The sequence below is a fragment of the Ursus maritimus genome, unplaced genomic scaffold, assembly GCF_017311325.1.
Source record: "Ursus maritimus isolate PB19 unplaced genomic scaffold, ASM1731132v1 scaffold_3, whole genome shotgun sequence".
In the NCBI taxonomy this organism is placed as follows: domain Eukaryota; kingdom Metazoa; phylum Chordata; class Mammalia; order Carnivora; family Ursidae; genus Ursus; species Ursus maritimus.
The window spans coordinates 44,584,223-44,607,394 of record NW_024425563.1 but is presented as its reverse complement, the minus strand read 5'-3'; the positions used below and the strand labels follow the sequence as shown (position 1 = coordinate 44,607,394).

The 23,172-nt window shown below is 56.0% G+C and overlaps 1 protein-coding gene and 1 pseudogene across 1 annotated transcript in view; both read left to right on the top strand.

The window, feature by feature from the left end:
* MINDY4 (MINDY lysine 48 deubiquitinase 4) overlaps nucleotides 1-22,036 on the top strand; it is a 103,153-nt gene extending 81,117 nt beyond the window's left edge. The window contains exons 14-18 of the mRNA XM_040644123.1: nucleotides 2,675-2,738; nucleotides 5,142-5,303; nucleotides 11,159-11,339; nucleotides 11,899-11,971; nucleotides 21,606-22,036. Coding sequence (XP_040500057.1) covers nucleotides 2,675-2,738; nucleotides 5,142-5,303; nucleotides 11,159-11,339; nucleotides 11,899-11,971; nucleotides 21,606-21,654 — 529 coding nt within the window. The 3' untranslated portion in view covers nucleotides 21,655-22,036. The remainder of the gene's footprint in view (nucleotides 1-2,674; nucleotides 2,739-5,141; nucleotides 5,304-11,158; nucleotides 11,340-11,898; nucleotides 11,972-21,605) is intronic.
* Nucleotides 19,304-20,854, top strand: LOC121105817 (annotated as a pseudogene).
* Nucleotides 22,037-23,172: the final 1,136 nt, after the last annotated feature.

The window sequence follows — 23,172 nt, the reverse complement described above, 5'->3', positions numbered from 1 at the left end:
CCCCTGCTCCCAGGACGCTGCATGACCTTGGAGACCTGGGGGTTCCCCAGAGGAGCTCTAGGGGCTGGAAGAGGGAGAAGGATGGGATGCCTTCGGCCAGAGCAGCTCTGCCTTTATGTCTTACATATTTGGCTTCTGCCTAGAAGATGACATTTGAAGAAGGAGCTCTGAGTCTAAACAAACGTTGGAGGCCGCTTGGTGTGTGTTTGCTAGGGTTGCCGTCACAAAGTGCCACAGCCTCGGTGGCTTAAACAGCAGAAACTCCCAGTTCTGGGGACTGGACGTCCAAGATCATGGTGTCAGCAGGGTTTGTTTCCTCGGAGGCCTCTCTCCTGGGCCTGCGGGCAGCTGCCAGGCTCTGTGTCTTTCCTCTGCAAGCTCGCATCCCTGGCATCTTCTTCCTGCAGGGACCCAGTCAGACTGGATTAGGGTGACCCTAATGGGCTTGGGGAGCTGAAATCACTCCTTGAAAGGACTTGTCTCTGAACACAGCCACATTCTGAGGTACTGGGATCAGGGCTTCAACATATGAATTTGGGGGAACACAGTTCAGCCCATAGCACCATGCATCTTGTGCAAGGCCCTCATGTCACAGAAGGGGAGACTGAGGCCCAGAGAGGAGAGGTCGGCCACCACACAGCAGGCTGGAGCTGGAACTCCGACCTGGTGACAGCCCTGCCCTTTGAATTGCCCTCTCTCTGAGCAGGGTAGAAGCAGTTTTCCTTTGCTCAAGGACTCCTCACACTCTGCTCTCCAGGGAATTCCCCTAGAGGGAGGTCTGGGCATCTAGATTTGCCAAAGTTGTAAATCTCTTAAGCCGTAAACTGCTCCCTGGCGTCTCGCGAATGCCCTAATGTGAAATGCAGACGTTCCTCCCTTTCAAGCTCCGCGCTCTCTCCTGAATTTCCCATCGTGTTTGCACCTAAGGATGCAATTACCATTTCCTCCCATTGTCCTTTCTGCTTGTCCCTCGGCTCTCAGCTGACGCAGGCTCTCAAACCCGCTGGGTGAGCACGAGGCTGTGAGATTATGAAGATCGGACCGCTTCTGAAAGCTCTGGGCTGGCTCGGGACCAGCGATGCTTATCAGTCCACCCAGGGCTCCTTTGAGGTTATTTTCTTCTCCTCAGAAGATGCCCGTATATGCTGCGGAGAGCGTTTCCATCAATTCTTCTGCCTGAACCAGCGCCAGTCAAGCACTGCCTTCGGCCATGTGGCGCCCCAGCCGGCTCCTTCCCAGGCCTGCTGGGCTGTCTCTGGTAGGGGAGCCTCCCAGGCCCTTCCCAGGACCCCCAGGCCTCCGTGCTTCTCCGCCGGGCGCCTGCAGTGCTGACCCGGCCCATCTTCCTGGGTGGACCCCAGACCATCCCCATTTAGCCATGGTTATTAAAAACCACAAGAAAGCATTTCTCCGGCAAAGGTCATGGAGCTTGAGTTTCTAAACTCGTTTGGGAAGGAGACGGGGCCAGGGTGTTTTAGGTTTGTGGACTTATGGCAGATCTTAGATTTAAAGCATAAAATTGAGACCAGGTTTCTCTTCTCTTCCACTAAAAGGGAAAACAAACATTGTGATTGCTGAGCTCTTTCCTCTGGGCTGTCCGTCTGTGGTCTCTTTGGGGTGGGGCCGGAGGAGGCAGGCTGGGCGGCGGGCACGGCGCTGGGCTGGTAGCGTGCCCCAGGGCATGTGCCGCAGCCTCCCGTCACCCCCAGCGATGCCCTTCTGAGTCTTTCCATGTCTATAAAATATAGTAAGCCTTACTTCGCCGGGGGTGGGGCTGCGTTCCAGAGATGCTGGCTCCTTTCCTGTTCACTCGTCCACAGTTCTGATCAACAAGGATTTACGTGGGGCTAGGGAAAAGGTATTGTGTCCTGGTGGTGGGCTTTCTAGCTGGTTGGAGAGCGCTGAGATTCATGGAGGGCTGGGGTTGCCTCCTGGTGCTGGCCTCACCTGTGACAGAGCCATGCTGACAGTGACTCCTAGTCCCCGGCTCTGTACAGCTCTTAAGAAATCGGTTTCTTCTGGTTTGAGGGATGCGTTTTGGCCAAGGGGCTTTGCACCTCGTGCCTTTTGGGGGGCCCCCATCTGAGGGTAGAGCCATTGTGGTGACCTGGGGTTGGGAGAGCACAGGCTTCCAAGATGGGCCGTGGGGTCCCCCTCCAGCTCCATAGCCCATAAGCCCCCTGCCCTGGGCAAGTCAGCGCTGCTCTGAGCCTTGGTTTTCTCTTGGCATTTGACCAATCGTGTGTGTACAGGGCCTGGTACACGGTCTGTGCCCAGGCGATGGCAACTATTATTTTAGGACTCCCATTGCTCCCATTGAACAGACTCACAAGCCGAGGCCTGGAGATAGAAGGGGATGTCCCAGTGCCCAAGTTGGTAAGCGGCAGTCGGGGTGGGAATGGGGGGTGCTGGATTGCAAATGCAGGGACCTCCCTGCGGTGTCACGCTTCTGTCACCCTTCTGCATGTTGGTAGTGGCCCCGGTGAAGCCAGAGCGGAGGCCACTGCCCAGAGCAGAGTGAACGGGAGCTGCGGAGCACTGGGTTGCCCCCAAATCCAGAATTCTGGGCCTCAGACTGGAGCCTGAGAGGAGCCCCTGATCACCCAGAGAGGTTTGCTGGGGAGGCCCGAGTCAGGCAGAGGCGTGCTAATACCACTTCGTCTGTGTCTTCTAGTGTCCGTCAGGACTTCGATGTCCCCACCAGCCACCTGATTGGAGCACATGGATACTGCACCCAGGTCAGGGGGTGTCGTGGGGTGCCGGATAGCTGAGTGCTTCTTTTCCTTCCTCCTCCCTTCTTTCTTTGCCCCTGCCAGCCCTTTCCCAGCATGTGCCAGCCTCTGGCATGGACCTAGAAAGGCCACTCAGTTCAGCTTCTGCTTCTGAGAGCTTGCTGTGCCCGCTCTGTGTGCTGGGCTCTGCAGGGGGTACCAAGGACAGAGCCAGGCGCCACACAGCCCAGCGCCCCAGTCAGAGCCCCGAGGACAGACTGGGGGCTCTGGGCCAGCTGGGGAGATGAGGACCATGGCACCCTTTGTGTTCGCACAGGGCACCAGCTTGGCAGTGACCCTCCCCAAGCTGAGCTGATCTTCTTCCCGTCCCCAGGCCTCAGTTCCCTCACTTGTAGAATGAGGAGTTTGGACTAAACCAGTGCGTCCTAAACTTTGATGTGCCCTAGAACCCCCTGGGAGTCCTGTTGAAGAGCAGGCTCCGATCCAGTGGGTCTGGCCTAGGGCCTGAAGTTCTGAATTGCTAACAGGCTCCCCAGAGAAGGTGATGCTGCTGGTCCACGGACCACACTTTAAGTAGCAAGGGGCTACCTGACCCTAAGCTTTGCTACTGTGTTGATTTTGAGTCTTGGGGCAGGAGCAGCCTATTTCCCCTTTCTCCCCCATTTCAAGAGGGCTTCCTGCGCTGAGGAAGGTTTGAGACGGATGGGGAACAGGAGCCTTTTTCTCCCCCTTGAAAATCAGGTGGGAAAACTCAAACCCATCTGAAAAAGGCCGCGCCTTTCTTAGCCGCCGCCCCTGAGGTGCAGTATCTCAGAGCAGACATTTCCTCCAAATTCCTTCTCATTTCCTCTGCAAGGACACAAAGGGGCCCCTTCGCTATCTCCCTCCAATGGGGTTCCCTCCGTGGCCATCAGAGGGGGCCTTTTTTACTGTCACCAGGGCAGGGGTCTTGGTGTTGACGGAGGGATTTATTCACTGGGGCATGGCTTTTATAATTCAGGGGAAAACTCTTCTGTGAACTCTTCCCTCCAAAGTTTATGTTGGGAACGGCCTATCCTGGCCATTCCCACGTACCATGGGGCGATTGCTGCCTGCTGGCCTTCCGCGCATGCCGGCCCTGACAGGGTGGGTCAGACGGAGGGTCCTGCCTGCCCAAGTGCGAAGGCTGGGCTCACTCGGATCCTTCCTCGGTGGCACAGCAGGCACTTAGTGGCCAGTGTTCCTCTGGGATCTTCGGCGGCCAGGTGGTACCCTGCGGGTAACAAGTGAGGAGAGAGGGGAGGGCACCAGGCAGGATGCTGAAAAATGTGGGTGGAAATCCAGCTCTGTCACTAACTAGCTGTGTGGCTTGGGGAGATCCTCTCCTGTCTGTGAGCCCCAGGGTCCTCATTCCTCCCAGGAGGTTGGACCCCTAGATGCCCTGCTGCAGGAAGGGCCCTTCCCACCACCTCGATGCAGGAGGCCCTGGCTGAAGGAGACGGCCAGAGGAACAGGGCTCCACATGTCACTGATCACCCGGTTCTGGGGTCAGCAGGCTTGTCGCTCTGTCGGCTGTGCGGCACAAGTCACGTGGCCCCTGAATGTGTGATGCCACTTGGTTGATGAGGGCAGGGACAGATCTAGAACCCAGTCTGGGGCTTCCTCGCCTCCTCCTGTCTGCCTCTGCAGGCCTCCACTCTCCCTCCCTGCTTGAAGACCCTGCCATCTCCCGTGAAATCCAAATAAGGCCTAGAGTCGCTTTCTTGGTGTTTTTGCACCATTGTCCGCTTCCTGGTGTTGATAACGGGCACTGGTTGTGTCAGATGTTATTGTTGGGGGAAGCTGGGTGAAGGGTGCACAGGAACTCTCTGTACTATTTTTACAAATTCTTCTGAGTCTAAAATTATTTCAAAATAAAAAAGTTTATGAAAAAAATGCCATCCTTCAAGACCCACCCAAATGTGGCTTCTCCACAGAGTGGCTGTGACTCAGCCATGTGGTCCCATGTCTGCCTGGCCCCGGAGGGCTGTGTGCACACATTGTTAGAGTCCCAGTCACATCCTACACTGTGCTTCAGCCATGCAGGGACGCACCTGCTCCCCGCCCTAGGCCCGGACGCCCGAGGTCAGGAGCCATTCTTTCCCTGCCGCCGGGCACCCCCCTCCCCTGCTGCCACCTGGGGCTCAGGCCCGGGGCCCGTGCGTAGCTGGCGCTCGGTGAGAGCCTGTGGGATTGAGGTCACAAGGAGTTCCTAGAGTCGCTCAACTGGGAACCGCTGGCAGCTTTCTCTGGGGGCCGGTGGGAACTCCCAAGTCCCAGCCCCCTGTGATTTTGGGCTCTTTCCCTCCTTGCTTTCCTTCCTTTTCCACCCCCACTTTTTTTGTTCCCGATCTCCCCTGGACAAGCCTTTCCCCTTTCTTTCATCTACAGGAACTCGTCAATCTGCTCCTGACCGGGAAAGCGGTGTCCAATGTTTTCAACGACGTGGTGGAGCTGGATTCTGGGAACGGGAACATCACGCTGCTCAAAGGCATTACTGCGCGCAGTGACATTGGGTTCTTATCTCTCTTTGAGCACTACAATGTGTGCCAGGTACTGGGGGCTCAGGGCTCCCGAGACAGAGGGGCCCGGCGCCCGGGCACGAGAGAGAGGGAAGGCGGGGACAGGGAAGTTCAACTCCAGTTCCCGGAGCCGGTCAGAATTTGGCCCAGTCTCAATCACAGAGGGTTTGGGAGGAAGTATGGTTTCACTGCCGTTGAGTACTGGCATGGAATTCATACCCAAAGCCAGCCGAGGGACTCCAGTGTGACTGTGGGTCCGAGCAGATGCAGTTGGGGTGTGTGTGTGTGTGTGTGTGTGTGTGTGTGTGTGTGTGTGTGTTGGGATGGGGTCTTCTCCGGGGATGGGGGACCTGAGGTCTTAGGCCATAGTCCTAGTTTCCTAGGTCTACCACAGCAAAGCACCACAAACTGGGTGCTTAAAACAACACGAGTTTGTCCTGGAGCAGAAGTTCTCCTAGCAGAAGTCCAAAATCAAGAGGTCAGCAGGGCTGTGTCCTCGCTGACACCCATTGGGAGAATCCAGCCTCATCTCTTCTAGCTGTTGGTGTTTTCTGGCAGTCTTTGGCATTCTTTGGCTTGTGGATTCATCACTCTAGTCTCTTCCTCTGTTGTCACGTGGCCGTCTTCACCCCGTGTGCCTTTTCCTTTTCTCAGAAGGATGTCGGTTGTGTTGGGCTAAGGGCCCACTCTACTCCGCTAACCTCATCTTAACTAGTTACATCCACAACAATCCTAATTCCAAGTTGGTCACATTCTGGGGGCTAGGATCTCCACGGATCTTTTGGGGAGGCACAGTTCAACCCTAACAGGCCTCTCAGTCTGTTTGCTAGTGTACTGCCCCCTTTCCTTCCTCTCTCCCTGCAGCCAGGGTCTTGGAAGGGGCCAGGCCCCTGGTGAAGCTGGGCAGGGTAAGGTGACTGTGTGTCTCTGTAGACTGCAGTTGGTGCCGGGCCCCATGTTCCTGTCTTAGCCTGCTGTTAGGCCTTTTCTGAGCCTTGGTTTTCGTGTTGTCAGAGAAGACATTGTTCTCTGGCTGGTGTCATGGTGCCCTTTCAGCTTGATCACAAGTTCAGGCTGCTTGCTGCCCCATTGCTAATGGGCCATGTGGTGTGGCTGCACCCCCAGGTCCTGCCCCCACAGACAGGAAGCCGACCTCTGGGCTCCACAGACTTGGGGAGGAAAGAATGATAGTGCTCCCTCCCTGATTTGCTGGTGTCAGGAGGGAGCCCAGGAATGTGGCCACGTGGGCCAGGAGAAGCGTCAGGGCCCCTGAGTGTCGAGCCCTGGGTGGGCTCTGAAAGCATTCAGCACGGAATTCCATGGGCTGAGAGAGGGAACCTTGGCCAGGCTCATGGAATCCCCAGGCTTACCATGAGCCCTGGTTTCATTCTTGCGTTGAGGGTGTTGGTCAGAAAGTAAACTATTTTCCTTTGGTCTGTGGAGGGTAATTGATGGGAACATCAGTTGGGGGTTGTCCTTCCCTTGGAATAAAATGCCGATTGAAGAAATTTAGGCCTTACAAGGATCCAAATTCTTGAATCCACACAGACCCCCGTCTGCTGATATATGCTTGGCTGAAGACTGAGGCTTGTATCTCTCTGCAGCAAGAGGATGTTTGCTCCTCTGCCTTGGGGCGGCAAGCTTCTAAGGAAGGACCCTCAGGCCTTCTCTCCTCTGCAGAGTTCACTGAGGACTGGGCATCTGAAGGAGAAGGCAGAGGTCTGGCAGTATAGACAAAGCCTGTCCTCTCCCTTACCACCACCTGCCATCCCCTCTATCCCTGAATTCCTCTGGTCCTACATGGTTGGCCGTGTTGGATGTGGAAGGAATCCAGGGAGATTTAGCATCGGTGCTCAGAGCTGGTCCCCCTCCACTGGGCAGCACCAGTGTGACAACGGGGAAGATCTGGCATTTAGGACAGCTTGGGGCTTGGCATCCATGGTGGGGCTGTTCTTAGGCTTAGGCTTTCTCTCACAGATGGCAGAAGCGGGCCTGCCCATCATTCAGCCTGTCCGGGGCTTCTCACGGCAGCCTCTGGCTGGAAGCCTGGTTCTAGAGCCCTCACTGAATATGTGGGGGCTGAGGGTAAGGGAGGTCCTGCCTATCGGTGAGCTTATTAGATGAGCCGCACTCTGGATGTGCCTGGGGGGGAGCAGAGGAAGCTCTGGACCAAGAAATGCAACTAGCCAGCCTTCTGCCCCAGCCTGGCTGTGTGTTCTGGACCTCCATTGGCTCCCCATGACCCCCCTGGACTGGTCTTGCCCATCGGACTTGCACCTCACTCTCACCACCCCAGACCCACTAATGAGGGCTGCAGTGGGAAGGCCAACCCCTCTTGTCTCCCGGTGATTGTGGTGGGGGGTACCGGCAGTCCAGGGAACGAAGGCATGGGACCAGGAGTTTAACTTCAGCACTTCTCCCATGCCCCGCAGGGCCCGTTCCTTGCTGCCTTCATGAAGGGACCTGAGCAAAGACTGAGCTTGGCAGGAAGGGCTCTGCCAGCTGCGTCTTCCTCCCGTTTTCCCCAGCTCGGCAAACAGCACCATCCACCCACTTTCGCAAACCCAGGAGCGTGCCCAACCCATCAGGTGGTCATGTGGCTCCTAGCCTAAGTCGTTTCTCTGGTCCGTCCATTTCTACCATGGTCCAAGCCACCAGCATTGCTGGTCTGGACACCTGTCCCCACCCCCATCCAGTCCTTCACTGAAGACACTGTGAGCTTTAAAAGAGTAGACTGAATCTCATCATGGCTTTGCTTCACACATCTCAGTGGTTTTCCCATCCTCTGAGACCGTTAGGGGCTGAGTTAGGTCCCCTCACAGATTCACACGTTGAAGTCCTGACACCCAGTACCTCAGAACGTGACTGTATTTGGAAACCGGGCCTTTAGACCCCATGAAGACAGAGAGAAGACGGCCATGAGCAAGCCAAGGAGAGAGGAGGCCTTGGGAGAAACCAGTCCTGCCCACACCTTGATCTTGGACGTCCAGCCGCCAGGCCTGTGAGGAAACAAATCTGTTGTTTGAGCCACGTGGCCTGTGGGACTTTGTTCTGGTGGCCCCAGCTAACTTATGCAGAGACCGGAAGCGCCAACTTAGCACGGCCTACAAGGCCCGATGAGACCTGCCCCTGCCATTTCCTCCCTTCACGCTTTGACTTAAATATCACTTCCTAGGGGAAGCCTCTCCTGACCTAATCAGTCCGTCTAAATAGGGGCCTGCTCTCATGGTCCCCTGCCACCTGGTCCCCCTCCATCACAGAATCTTAGTGCTTTCCTTCATAGGCCTCCTCTTGGTTCCAGATGTCACATTTCATTGCTTTTGAGATGCAAACTTTGCGTGCATTTGAACGTTTCTGAGATTTTGAGGCACTGTTCCAGTCGCTGGTGTGTCAGACTTCAACTGCCAGCTTGCTTCTTCATGAAGCAAACATAGTGATTCTGATGGCATCTTAGATTCGGGGCAGGGCAGTGCAAATGCGTCTGTATGACTGTTTGATGACTATCTGTCTTCCCTATTAATCCAGTGAGCCCCCCCCCCCCAGGACAAGACTGGTCTTGTTTCCTTCTTTGCTGTAACGCCATCATCGAGCATAGTGTCTGGGACTGGCACATAAGGCGTGTTGAATGACCGTTGCCCTTACAGATGACGGACGGCGATTCTGCCAGCGGTCAGATGTTGGTTCTTTTAAATGAGGGCTTCTGAGCTGGCCGTCCACCGCTGGGTGCGGGGGCATTCACTCACCTCGCCCCTGCAAAAGATTTAAGAACCCCCCCCCCCTTTAAAAGTGATTCCTAATGGTGCTGTCTGGTCCCCTCCCTGGAGAAAGCCTCAGACTGTACTGAAGGAAATGTGCCCCCCACCCTTCCTCCTTGCCCTGGGCCTTCGGTCACCTACCTCTGAACCCAGAGGAAGTGAATTTCATTTTTGGAAAATGTCACCCACTTGGAGGGGGCTCCTGAATGAGAAAACTCATTTATAAAGTCTCTGGGCAGCTTTTTTTTTTTGCCCGTAATCTTTTGACCGTTGAATAAATGGCAAGCTGCCCTTTTGTCCCCTCTGCTGGAAAATTCGGGGTGGCTGATTATGTAGACGCCTGCCCCCTGGCAGGTTGCATGGCTCTTTTTCCTGCAGTGAACGAGCCCTAGGTCCCCGAGAAGGCTCCCTGTTCGAGGTGAGGCCCTCACCAGAAAAGCCTCTTCTGAGCCTGGATTGGGAGCCAAGTTTGCAGTGGGGTTTAGGCACGTCCAGCCGCGTGCTCTAAGGCATCTAATTCCCCCACATCCACCGAGGAGAGAGCTTTGTCGTCACGTTTTAATGTCACAAGGGGCTGGGGTTGAGGGCCCTACTGGCCAGGCGGGGGCGGGGCGGGACGCTTGGAAAATGGGAAAGCGAACACGTTGTGAAGATCGCCATCCTACCCTCTGGTGGAGGCACCTGTTCATGGGCAAGTGTTTCACTAGGGACCTGAGCACAGCCCCCCTGCGAGACACTCCAGCCCAGAGTCAGCTTCCAGGAGGGCTCCAAGGGGCCCCAGGAAGACCGCTCGGCCACTCTTCTGTGACAGGCCGGAGAAAGTATGCCCTTCTCCCCACTGGAAAAATAATTCCCATTCTTTCCTTAATCCGCAGGCTGTGGCTGTAAATACCTGAGCATGCAAACATCTCCGTGAGGCTGGTGGGGATTAGGCCAGAGTCAGCCTGGCCCATGGCATGCACAGAGCTGAATAAAGCAGGGCCTGGGGTAGGGAGAGGTGCTGCCCCAGGGAGTCACAGGTGATGGGGAGAGAGCACAGATAGGACCAGCCAGCCTGAGGGGCAGAGCCAGCCAGGCCCATGGGCGACTGTGCAGTGGGCCCCCACCGCTCCAAGAGCGGCAGCACTGCAGGTCCTGGGGCACGTTCCTTGCCAGCTGCCCTCCCTGAACACCCCTCGGCGGGGTGCTTTGCAAGGGAGTCTCTCATCAGAAAGTCCCAGCTCCTTATCCTCCTCTTCTCCCTGTGCTCTTTCCCGAATGCCCTGCTAGTCCCCGGATATCTCTGGACAGGCCTTCCTGGCACCCCCCACAGACTGCTCACCCAGAGTCCCCCCTCTCCCTTCTCCCCGTGGCTCCAAGCCCACCTGTCTTCAAGGTAAAGTCCTACCTATTTGGAGTTCCACTTCATGCATGAGGACTCTCACTCGTCAAACATTTGCTCATGTCGACTTCTGACCCCTGCCCTTGGTGCTGAGGGCATAGTCCGGTGTGCAGGAGGCAGGCCGGTGCATCCTGGGGAGGCAGTGATGCGCTGCGGGAGAGAAGGTGGGTACCTGGTACCTAGTACCCGCTACCTAGTAACCCCCACCGGGGAGCTAGAGGGAGGTGAGTCCTGCTCCCTGGTTGGGTAGTTTGGGTGATGCAGGACCTGGAAGGGGAGGAGAGGTGTCCCAGCACTCTAGATGGGGGACAGTGGGTGCACAGGCCCAGGGGCCGGCCTCACTGGCGTGTTCGAGGACTGGTGAGAGGCTGGTGCGGCTGCGGGGTGCGGGTGTGGAAGAACAGGTGAGAAGGTCATCGTCTGGGGAGGAGCAGCTGGCTGCAGACGGGATGGGCAGCCCCGTGAGCCAGCTAGGTGTGGGGGAGGAGCAGCGGGGATGCCCGGATTTCAGGCCGGGGTACCTCGCGGCGTGACCGTGGGTGAGAGAAAGCCCCTGAAAGTGGTGGGGACGGCTCCGGGAGACAAGCTGTGTCTGTGAGCTGCGCAAGGGGCTCCCAGCCTGGTTCAGAGGCCGCGATCCCCAACAGAGCTCTCTGAGCTCAGCCCAGGCCTGGGTCAGATGGAAGATGCTCAGGCCCTTTCCCTGGGGCTAGCACGTGCGTCTCTGACCACTCCCTGTCCCTCTGGCAGGTGGGCTGCTTCCTGAAGACGCCGAGGTTCCCCATCTGGGTGGTGTGCAGTGAGAGCCACTTCAGCGTGCTCTTCGGCCTGCAGCCAGAGCTCCTGCGAGACTGGAGGGCCGAGCGGCTCTTCGACCTGTACTACTACGACGGCCTGGCCAACCAGCAGGAGCAGATCCGGCTGAGCATCGGTGCGCCGCCCCCACTGGCCCGCGTCCTCGGCCCTCGCACGTCCTCGGGGCAGTCAGAGAGCAATGCAGACCCGCAGACCCGTGTCTGCACTGGGGGATCAGAGAGCGGGTGTAGGCGCATCCTCCTGCAGGACGAGCCAGAGCGGGGCCCTGAGAAACTGGTGGCATTAGAGGGGTACGGTGAATGTGAGACCACAGAGTAGGGAGCCCCGGATACCATGCCGGCAAGTTTGGGTTTTCTTCTGCAGGCAGTGAGGAGCCATGGAAGGTTTTGGAGCAGGAGAGTGATGGGATCTGATGTGTTTTTAGAACGAATTATGCTGGTAGCTGATGGAGAGCAGGGGGGAGGGGTGGAGATTGGGGGTGGGAGGCTGTGAGGAGAGTGCTGTTGTCCAGGAGAGAACCAATGAGCAGGAATAAGGATGGGTCCAGTCATGGGGAGAAGCGGGGCAGGTGCCAGAAGAGTCTGGTCCCAGGAGCTGGGTTGTTGGTGATGACCTTAAAGCAAGCTCAGGCCCGGGGCTGATGAGTGTGTGTGTGTGTCTCTCTCGGCCCCCAGACACCACCCAGACCATCCCGGAGGACAAAGACAACGACCTCGTCCCGCCCCTTGAACTCTGCATCAGAACCAGGTGAGTCGGGTCTCGCTCTGCCTCTGGAAGCTCACTGAGTGGCTGGGAGGTGTGGTGGGGGGTAGTCATACCTGCAGGAAGGAGGATGGGTTTCTGGATTGCCCCAACTAAGAGTCTGTGGTGAGGCAGGACCTCCGCAGACTGGAAAGACGCAGTGCTTGGGGCTGGTTTGTATGTAGCATTTTGTGGTCTCTGTGGCCCAAGTGGAGAAGTGCGTGGTCTGGGAGGGGACTGTGTCTTCAGACAGCTTCTGAGGCTGCCCCTGTGGCAGGGGCGGTAGTGTGAGTAGCTGCTACTTGAGGTCTGTCCTTGCTCACGGCAGTCCCCAGCACGTGTGGTGAGGGCTGTTAGGCCCAGTCAGGAGGAAGGACAGGTCGCGGTACAGGTGGGGGAGGGGTGGGGTAGGAGGTGTTTGAGCAGGATAGGAAGGTGGGAGTGCCTAGCTCCTCAGTGGCCCCCAGGGTGTAGCTCTGAGATAGCTTCCTGCAGCAAAGGCGCCCTCTGCGTCCGGGACGAGCAGCCCCAGTCACTCTGTTGGTGCGGGTTGGGCCCTCTGAACCCCAAGCAGAGGTGCCCTGTAGCCTCAGACACAGGGTGGGGGGTTCCTGACTCCCCAATTCCAGTTCAGGCTCAGCGTAAGTTGGAGCTCACTTCACTCACGAGCCCACTGACCAGGCCCCAGTGCTGGGAACAGTCCTCTGGAGGGCTATGGGGTTGGAGCTCTGGTCCCTTTCCCCCCAGCCTCAGGCAGGCCCTTCACAAAGCCTTTGGGTAATGACTTGGAGGCCTCAGGATGCAGTGGGGGGAGCAGAAGAGGGAGGGAGGAGGTCTGCATTCCATTGCCTTCTGGGGGAAGCTCTAGAACTCACACGTGGTGAGTGTGGGCTCTAGAGTTCGAATCCTTTCCACTTTCTGGCCATGAGCTGTCGGACTTCACCTATGTGTCCCTCACACTGTCAACTGTAAGACTGGGAAAATGGGAGAGCCAAGTGCAGGGCTGTTGTGAGAGCACCCGGTATCCCGCCAGATGCTCTGTAAACAGCTCTCACTGTTACTGTCTTAGTGGCCTGTGCCACAGTGTGACCTCAGGCAGAACCTTGTGTCCCTGACTGTGAAGTGATTAACTTGGGGTGGAGGACATGGATAATGCTGAGGCCCTGGGGCACTGACCACCTGCGATCCAGGGGGTTCGCTTGCAGCCTCCGGGTGCTGCTTACCCGCAGGCTAGTGAGCCCTTGACTGGAGCCACGATCACAGCGGAAACACCAGGGAGGGGATGCGGGAGACGTTGGGACATCCTCATTAGGCCCCATCTATTCATCCATCTGTTCATCCGTCCGCCTGCCCGCCCACCAAGCCAGGGACAAAGCATTCTTGTGGGGTCATGTGCTGGCTTTTCTTTCGTCGGGAGGATTAAAGGCCCATGCAGGCCACTTTCCTTTCATGTACAAAGGGCCACTCATTCCAGGTGATGAGAGAAGGGCAGCAGTGGAAAAAGGAGGTGACACTGGCCTTGGCACCCTCCGCAGGATGGGGCGGGAGGCCACAGGGCATCCTTCCTGCAGGTGGGCCTGCCAAGCAGGGCTGGGACCACACCCTGGGCACAGGGTCCGCCCACCTCCCCAATTCCGAAGGCCTCCATCTGTCTCTGTAGGGGGGATGGGGGACCACCACCCGGGACCTCTCCATGACCCCATCTGGAATAACGCCTCTTTTCCCAAGAATGGTTCCACTGCAGGACTCACCAGTACCTCCAGTGGGCCCAGGGGTTGGACTTTCTGGGCTTGGCCCTTACTGTCCAGTGCTTGACAATGACTCGGGGCTCTGGTCTGTTGGGGAGCTCAGTCCAGGGTCATCTGAGCATGAGCGTCGTTGGCCCAGAGTGCCTCTTCCTCTGTTGTCAGCTGTCCCCTTCTGCCAGGGCCCTGCCTATCCCAGCTGTAGCCGTGTGCCATGAAATGATGGGGGAAACTGGGGTCACTGCCTGCAGCCAGGAGCGAGTCCTTGGCCTGGGGCATATAGTCCAGGCTGAGTCCCTGCCCTGCCCTTTTCTGTCCCTGCTCACTGTCAGGGCGTGGGGACAAGGCTCTAGCCATGCTTCCTAGTTCTTTGTCACAGATAGAAAACCACATGTGTGCAGCACACAAGGTTAGGGACAACTGTCCTGGGGACTCTGTTGGCCCAGAATCCAGCCAGCCCCCTGATGGATGTAGGGATCGATACTCTGACACACCTGTCTCCATCTGTGGTTCAGCCATTGGAAAGATTTTCTCTAGAGTGTGGTCCTCAGGCTTTAGCAGACATCCCTGGAGGGTGTGGTAAAGCACGCATCAGTGGTCCTACCCCCAGGGGTTCTGGTTCAGCAGAGCTAGGTGGGGCCTGGGAATCGGCATATCTGGGGAGTGTCTGGGAATTGCTGGTGCTGCTGTCCCAGGACCACACTCTGAGAACTTCTGGTGCCTGGTGAGGGCAGTGCCTACCCCTCTGTGGCCCTTTCTGGCTGCCTTGTGAGGCAGATGTCAGGTAAAGTGCTGAGCCTCTAGCACCCGGGCTGCTGTAATACTCCTGGCCAGGGGTCCTTCCTTCCCATCCCACACCCTCCCCCAGGTAGGAGTATCCATCCTCTGCTAGGACTTTCCCAAAACCAGCTGCCTGCCTCTTCTATGACCTCTGTCACCTGCCCCACCATGGTGGGGCCACCTGGGCAGTTAATGTGGTGAGATTTTTCCCAGCGTTATTCTCAGAAAAGCTGAGTGGGTGAGTGAATAGTGGGAATGCTGGTTCCCCCTTCTCCCCCCAGTACCCATCAGATAACATACCACTGTAATGGGAAACAGCAGGCCCAGCCTCCTGGAATCCTGTTCCAAGGGGTTGGATTACAAAGGCTTTGAGTTTTGTTTTCATCCCAGATTCTCGAACAGCTCAAAGGGAGAAACTTGGGAAAGTGGCCTTCAAGGTCAGTGAAGACCCTGGGGAGAAAGGGCCCTGCCTCTTGGGGGATGAGCCCTGCTGCCCATAGGAGGTCCCCACCCTGACAGGAAGGGGGTACATGTGGCACCATGGCCTGAACTCAGGCCATGTCTCAGGTCATTACCACAGGATCGACCAGGCCCCTGAGCCCATCACTTCAACTCATGGAATCCCTGGGCTGGACTCCATGGAAGAAACAGCCAGATAAGACCCTGGGTCCTTGCTCTCGGAGAGTTCATAATTGAATAGAAGTCAAGTTCATGATCCACTGTGTCCTAATCCAGGCAGAGATGTGCTGCCTACCCTTAAACCTAGCCATCTTACCCCCAAAGGATCTCTGATGCTCATCCGGACCGATCAGGAAGCACGCCACATCCCTGGCCGTCTGGCAGCTTGCTGAGATCCACAGAAAGGCCCTTAGACACTACCTGATATGGCCCTTCTTTTCACAGAGGGGGGTCTCCAGAGTGCAGCCCCGTGCCCCCGGCCATACCTCGAGTCACAAACAAAGCAGGTCCTGAAGCATAGGCCTGTACCGTCCCAGCCCAGGGGAAGGTCACTGAGCGGGCAGTGTGATTTCCCGCCACCTGGCTTTGTTGCCACAGTGACATTACACAAGACAGACTGTTGGTTTTGCCTTTGGGGAAGAGCATCCTAAGTCGAATGGTCCCAGGTCCCGTGCCGCCTCTGCTCTCAAGTGTGACTCACATCTGGGCCTCAGGGAGTCTCCCATTACCTATGCTTGTGTCAGGAATGTGGGGTCTGTCCCCCACCACCCCCCGCCCCCCAGTTCCTGCTGTTCTGTGACCATCACAGCAAAAACAGACTCATTTATGGTCATTTCCAAACAAGACACACACAGTGACCTCTCGAGCTTCCAGCCTAGCCAGAGTGGGAGAAAATTAAACAGTTGTCAGTGGTCCAGAGGAAAGAGGAAAGAACTCATAACCAGGGCCTGGGGCTGGGCCACAGATGTTTCTGTTTGGAGGCTCAGACAAGAAATTGAAAATATAATTTCAGCTGGGAACAGTGTCTTCCAGGGGCTGGAGCTGAGTGCCCAGGTCCCTCAGCTGTATCCCCACCCGCCGGGGGAGGGGGGGTGCTGTGCCAGTCTTCATGCCTCAGCTGACACCCTCTTTGCCCAGGTACCCTCTTCCCAGTACCTCTCACCCACCAAAGGAGGGTTCCCTGGGTGCCCCCATGGCCCCAACTGCCCTCTTCCGATTCCCTGCCCTGCAACCCACACACACACTTGCCCATTGTGTTCCTTGCCCTGGTTGGGTTCACAGAACACTCAACGCCATGATGCAAGGGAAGAGTACAGAACAGGAGTCTGGAGACCTCAGTCCCTGGCTCTGCTGCCATCATGGTGTATGACTCCCAGAAGGCTTGGTTCTGCTCCAGACCTCAGTTTCCTCATCTGTTGGTGATGTAGAAGGATCCCTTCCCTGAGCTGTTGTGAGGTTGAAAAAAGAGAGGCAGAAGCATTCCCTTTCCCTTGGAGACCACAGGGGCGCACGGGGGTATGTAGGGAGGAGGAACAATCAGGAGGAGGCAGAGGGGAGGGGACAAGAGAGGACAAGGGCCGTGGGCTGGGCTTTGTGACTGCCCTGGTCAAAGGCAAGGCAGAGTGCAGTGTGAACAAAGATGGGCTTCCCCACTGGGCTCCTGGGGGCTCCAGGAGGAGCAGCTGCTGTGGAGGGGTGTGTTCATGTAGCAAGACCCCCGGGAGCCCGTGTTTTGGCACTAAGAGGTCTTGGAGGGGACAGAGGCGAGTGACACCAGCTCTGTCCTTGAGGGGATCATGGTCTGGTGCGGGAGGGAGGCCCCATGACAATATGGTGCTGAGAGAGGACCCCCAGGCTGCTTGGGGGTCAGAGCACACTTCTGGAAGGAGGAATCCTGGATCTGATCATGAAGAGTGGGGGTGGGGGTGGGGATGAGGGATGGTGGTTCCAGGTGGAGGGCACAGCACAGGCCAAGGCCCGCAGGGGAGAGACAGCCTACGGGGCTCATTCCAGAGCGTTCTGGCTCCCAGTGGCTGGAGCACAGGAAGGGGAGCTTGCACAACAGATGCTTGTCTGCAAATCTGTAGTGAGCAAGAGGAGTTCCGTGGTGTATTTCTACTGGTCAGCTCTGGGGGCTTTAAAACCTGGCCTGTGCCCTTCTCCTTGCTGATATCTACTAGGCATCTTCCCCCTGAGATACTCGAGTGTCATCAATGCTGAAAGTCTGGGGAGGCAGGTAACTGCTGTGCTTTACGGCCCTGGGGAGGGACGGCAGGGCCTCATTTGTGGCCCCTCTGTGTGCCCTCTCTGTGATGCTGAGCCTCCCCAAGCTCCAGGGACCACAGCGTCTTCACGGAGCTCAACCCCTAAGCCAGTGGTCCTCAACCAGGTGATGTTGTGCCCCCAGGGAGTATGTGGCAATGTTGGGACACATCTTTTAGGTATTGCGGCTGGGGAGGAGGGTGCCAAACATCCCACAACGCATAAGCCCCCAGAACAAAATTTACCTAGCCCACAGTGTCAGTGGTCTGAGGTCGAGAAAGCCTGCTGGAAACTCTCATGCTCAGCCTCCTGAACTAACCCTGCGTGAGTGAGCTTTCGTTCTGCCTGCTACACTGCGGGTCCGTGTCATCCCTGCCCTCCCTCTGCCAGCCCCTAATTGTATCCGCACAGCTCTGTTTACTGTCCTTGTAATTGGCCGTGGACTTTCCTGCCGGGGAACCATTCATCCCCACACAAACACAGCAGCCTTGCATCTCAGCCCTTGCCATTTTAAAAACATCTCTGCTTTGATTTTCTATCAACTGTAAACTGCTCTTCTCTGCTGCTTCTAATACTCTCCCCACCGTTGGCACCCGTTGGCTGGGCTGGGGTGGGTTAGTTACCTTGGTAAAAAGCCTCAAAACTAAGCATTAACCCCCACCGCCTAACTGTAAGACTCAGTGGCTGTTGGTATGGAATGGATGTCTCTAGTAGTAGACAAATATGACTCACCCCTACACTGAAGCCACACCCCATGTTGCCAGGATCTGAGATATTTGCAGATTGGGAGCTCGTAGGAGGAACTTCTCTCTGCCTGTCAGAGTGGGGAGGGTGAAGGCTGGGAGGGTTGGAGAGGGATGAGAGAAGGGTTTTGGGGGCCAGGCTGAGGGTAGATCTTATAGCAATACAAGAAGTCTGGTGTATTTCTGACTCCCGTCTCCCCCCCCCCTTCCCCGCCCATTCTTGCCACAACTGGGGCAAGAAACCGCTCTGGTCTGGGCAATAGTTTTCCCTTTGCAATCTGGGACCTGATGCCTGCCTAGAGCTGGGCTACAGGCAGAATGTTGCTCTCCTCCTTTCTGCTGCTTTCTGGGGGTCTGGATTCAGGATATAGCCCTAGTGTCTAAGACTTTGATAAGAAACTTACAGAGGCTGAGGCTTACCTATATAGGCTTACCTATAAATTTTAGTGACATGCTTCAAAACTGCAAAGATGATGAACAGAGAAATAAAATTGAAAATCTCAAGTTGTATGGTAGACCCGACTAAGGCCCGAGTCCCATCGCTGCGTATTGCTGAAGCACTATTAAACCACTTGGTGCAGTAGGTCAGCCTAGACCCTTGGAACCTGTGATCGGCACAGTGCCTTCCCAGCCTGTCTTACCCTCCAGACCCTGCTCCGTTGTGCAGCTGACAGCTGCATCCATCTTCCCTACTGACTGGACCCTGTAGGGGCTACCCTGTGACATCATCAGTCTCTAGCACCAAACAGTGCGGGCAATGGGCCCTTGATGACCACGGTGTGGTCTGACTTCTTGCAGCCACATTGAGTAGTCTCCAGATACAGTCCCAGTGCCTCTTCTCCGAGCAGTGATAGATGCTTTGACGCTGATGGAGTCCATCAAGTAAGTGGCTCCACCCCAGAGCATCTAATAGATCCGTCTGGGTCTGCCCCAGTGCTGACCCCTAGCAGCTCAGAAAATAGTTGAAAGCACCTGGACACCACAGGATCACTTAACCCCCCCAGCCCCCAGCCAGGGGAACAACGGTGCCAACCGTTTCGATTCCCATGACACGACTGACGATGAAGGGGATGCAGTGTCGATGGCTATGTGTCTTGTCACAGGTTATGTTTGGAATATGTCTTGCTAAGGTAGTTCTTTCAATGATTAGTCTGGAGAAAAGACTGAGAAATGTGAGCAAACGTTTTTGCACGTCCGGACCTGCTTCCGAGCATCTGTGACCAGAAGGATCCCAGGGGTCGAATGGCTCGGGTATGAAAGTTATCTCCCAGCCTTTCACACAGAAAGGAAAGGGTGGGCTGTCAAAAAGCCATCCCGCCCCACTTTGGATGGGCTCTCTTGGCGTCACAGGGCATTGCCAATGACTCTGAAGAGCACGCAGAGCTAGTTTTGAAGGACTCGTTTTCTAAAACAGTGTAGCAGTCATGACTTGGCAGGTTTTCTTCTATCCACCTATTTGAGCCTTTTATGCTGAGGATTTTAACGAAAAGATGCACTTCAGCGTTCATATATAGACTGGATAAAAATGTCTCAGGACGTCAACTGGCGTGCACAACACAGGTCAGGGCTGTGTCTTGCGTCTAGACTGTGACGAACACCACATTTTCATGTTCCGTCTATCCTCACATTGTGCTGGGTGGAGCTAGGAGAACAATGGAATAGTAATTGTTCCAAAACAGACGATACACAAATATCTCCCACACCAAACCTTTCCGTGGGAGCAAGACACACGGAATTGCCGCTAAGATTTTTTGTCTTCAAATGACAAGAAATCTTTTTGCTCATTCGAAGAGGAATGGATGGTCTAAGGTGTGCAAAAAATTCAACAGTGGAAAATACAGTCTTTACAGATACCCGGAAGGTGCCTGTAATCCAGAGGACAGTAGTTGGGTAAGAGCAGAGTGAGTATGAGTCCCGTTGCCTCTGGAAGGCTGTGCCCCTCAGCCTAAAAGCCAGAGACTTTGATGCGGCAACTGAGGCAAGGCTCGGACGTGAAGAAAGACAAAGAGCAGAAGCCTGCGGAAGGAAGGAGAAAGAAGTTCAGAGGGAGTCTGGTTCTTCGTGAAGGTGGAGAAGGTTGGGTTTAGAACCAGCACTGAGACCTCGTGGTGCTTCTGAGCATTCAGTTGGGAGGTTCAACAGTCTTCCTCTGGGAGACCCTGTTCACTCGCCTGTCGCGGGTCCCCCCTCAGGGAGACTGGAATTTCCAAGGCAGAAGCACGGTTAAAATGAGGAGAGCTTCCTTTGTTCCCCTCTTCTGTCGGCCATGAAGATGTCGACTTCGGTTGGAAGAAAAACTTCAGGTTTTGAAAAAGTCTGCTCCCTCCCCGAGCCTCACGCTGTGGAAAGCATTTCGGGAGCCCGGTTTCGAGCCCTGCACCTAGCACTGCTGTGGGTGTATGCAGCCCTGTAATCTCAGGACGTATGTCTGTGTATTACATACCCAAGGCCAGGTCTTGCAGGAATATTCCATCCGCTAGAAATGTGATTCCTTTGAGTTGCTTTAGAAAACTAGTGTGCCAGGTATTAAAATCAGGTGTTGGGGGGGCACCTGGGTGGCTCGGTCGGTTAAGCGTCTGACTCTTGATTTAGGCTCAGGTCATGATTTCGGGGTCGTGAGAGTGAGCCCTGCATTGGGCTCCACGCTGGACGTGGAACCTGCTTAGGATGCTCTCTCTCTCCCCCTCTGCCCGCCCCTCCCCCAACTCAAAAATATATAAATGAATACAAAATTAAAAAAAAAAGTATTGGGTCATTCTGTGGTCGCACCTCCAATAACTTTTATTTTGAATTGAACCAGTATTAAATTGTATCTAGCCCTGGACTATAGTTAATGATACTGCTTCTTAAGACTTCATTGGGGCGCCTGGGTAGCGCAGTCGTTAAGCGTCTGCCTTCGGCTCAGGGCGTGATCCCGGCGTTCCGGGATCGAGTCCCACATCGGGCTCCTCCGCTGGGAGCCTGCTTCTTCCTCTCCCACTCCCCTGCTGTGTTCCCTCTCTCGCTGGCTGGCTGTCACATAAATAAATAAAATCTTAAAAAAAAAAAAAAGGCTTCAAGTAATTAAAAAAAAATGCAAATCTGTGTTTTACTGACCTGATCCCAGCCCTTCATTGGCTTCCTGTGGCTCTTAGAGCAAAGCCCACAATCCTTCCAGGTCCTGTGTGTGCTGCGTTGCCTGCTTCCCACCCTGGGCCGCGCCTCTCTCCCTCCTTTTCTAGGCTCCAGCACCTGGAACACTCCAGGATTCTCCCTATCTAGGTCTTCCCATGTGCTTTCAAGTACCACCATCAGGCACCGCTGGGAGGCGGCTGGATCCATGTGCGTGTGGATCGCTCCCATCAGCTCAGGGCCCTGCAGTGCCCAGCACAGAGGAGGTTCTCGGGAAACACTTGTGGCATGAATGGATGAATGAATGAATGGCCTGCCACTTCTGTCTTCTCTGCGGCTCTCTGGGGTCCTAGGTGTATTTGTGTTGTGCAAGGGCCTGGTGTATATGTTCGTGTGTGAGTGTGGAGAGGAGAGGTAGGGAAGTTGGAACCAGAAATCCTCAAAGCCCCTGAGACAGGAGCTTCAGGTGGGTGAGGGCAAGAGTTGGCTCCTTTGTGGGCCTCTGCAGCGCTAATGCTTTATCTGTTCCTCTGCTTGTAGGTGGAAGGGGGCATCGGTGAACTGGAACGGCTCAGACCCCATCCTGTGACCCTTCCTGTGGGTTAAGCCTATGGCTGCACCGCTGATTGCTGGAGGTGACAACTGAGCCCCAGGCCTCAGGACAAGGCTCTCAGAAGAGTGTCACCCCCATCTGGGCCGACAATGCTGCAGAAGCATCCAGAACCTCCCTGCCCCTTCCATGAAGGGCCCCCAGGACTGTGATGAGGGCCCAGAGTGCTGCTATATGGCTCCCTCCCAGCCGAGCCATGACTGCCAAGGATTGGACCGCCTCTGCGCTTTTTGTTTGCATCCCTCCCTTACTCCCCGCTGGGCCACCTGTCCTCTCGTCAAGCCTGTGATATGGTCAGCCCAGGTACCCTGGGCTCGTTATTTCTAGTAGTTGGCTTTCTATAAAGCAGGACTCAAACCCATGCCAAGGATGGAGAGACTCATTCGTTCTGTTGTGGCAAAGGAAGCATGAGGTCTGGGTGGTTCATGGCTGGCGCGGGAACAGGGCTGGTGGAGGGGCCCCAGGACCTGTGAGCTAAGACATCACCTACCTAATGAGGGTCTCTGCGGGCGTCGATGCCCTCTGGTCTAGCAGTGTCACTGGCGGGGCTTCCAGTCTAGCCTGTGTTCTCTGGATCAGCCCCAGGTCTGAGGCAGCAGGCTCTGTAAGCCGTGCTGACCAGGAACAACTCAGGCCACCTGGGAGCCTGTCTCAGGACAGATCTGGATCCCCGTGAGGCCCTGGGAGGATGGTCTTGTGACCTGGCCGAGTGGATGTGGGGGGAAAAAACCTTCTAGGGAGGAACCTCTTGGCCACAGAGGGTAATAAGATGGGAATGAGCAGAGGGACCAGGTGTGGTCCCTCCCCCCGGCCCCGGTGGCTACAGTAAGGCACTTGTGAAGAGAACGGCCTGAAATGTGGGTGGGCAGAGCCTGGGGAGACCCTCATGTTCCAGAGCAAGGTGGGGATAGATGTGAATGGGAGAAACACAATCACTTATAAAGGGAAATTTGTATAGTTGCAGCCTCCTTAATTCCATAGGTTTACATCCTACTGGTTTTGAAAGGGAATATGAAGTTAAGGACCCGACTCTGCAATGGCTCCCAATAGCAGGACTGAGCAAGGGCACCCAGAGGCAGAGCACTGGCTTCCGGGAGCCTCTGGCACGAGCCTGTCCATGGGAGGAGCCGGGAGCAGCATGAGGGCAGAACGCTCAACAGTGTGGCCCAGTGCTGGCCTCGGCTGCGCCCCCAAGCACTTGGGCCGGAGCTCAGAGCAGGCCCTGCAGAGGTGGGTGTTTGCATGGAAGGACTGGGGTGTGAGCTCCTCCCGTGTCTGCCCCGGCCCAGGGAGAGGCCCGGGAAAGTCGTAGACACTGGATGGTGGCTGGTCCCCAGCCTCTGTGTGCTCCCCTGCCCCCCCAGTGCTCAGGATGCGAGCAGCTCAGGGACCGTGTTCCCTCTGCAGCGCTGGCTAAAAGGAGACCCCTTCTCTTTACGTGCCAGGCGTTTGGTGGTGACAACTTAAGGGCCTGTTTTGCACTCTTGTGGGCTGGGC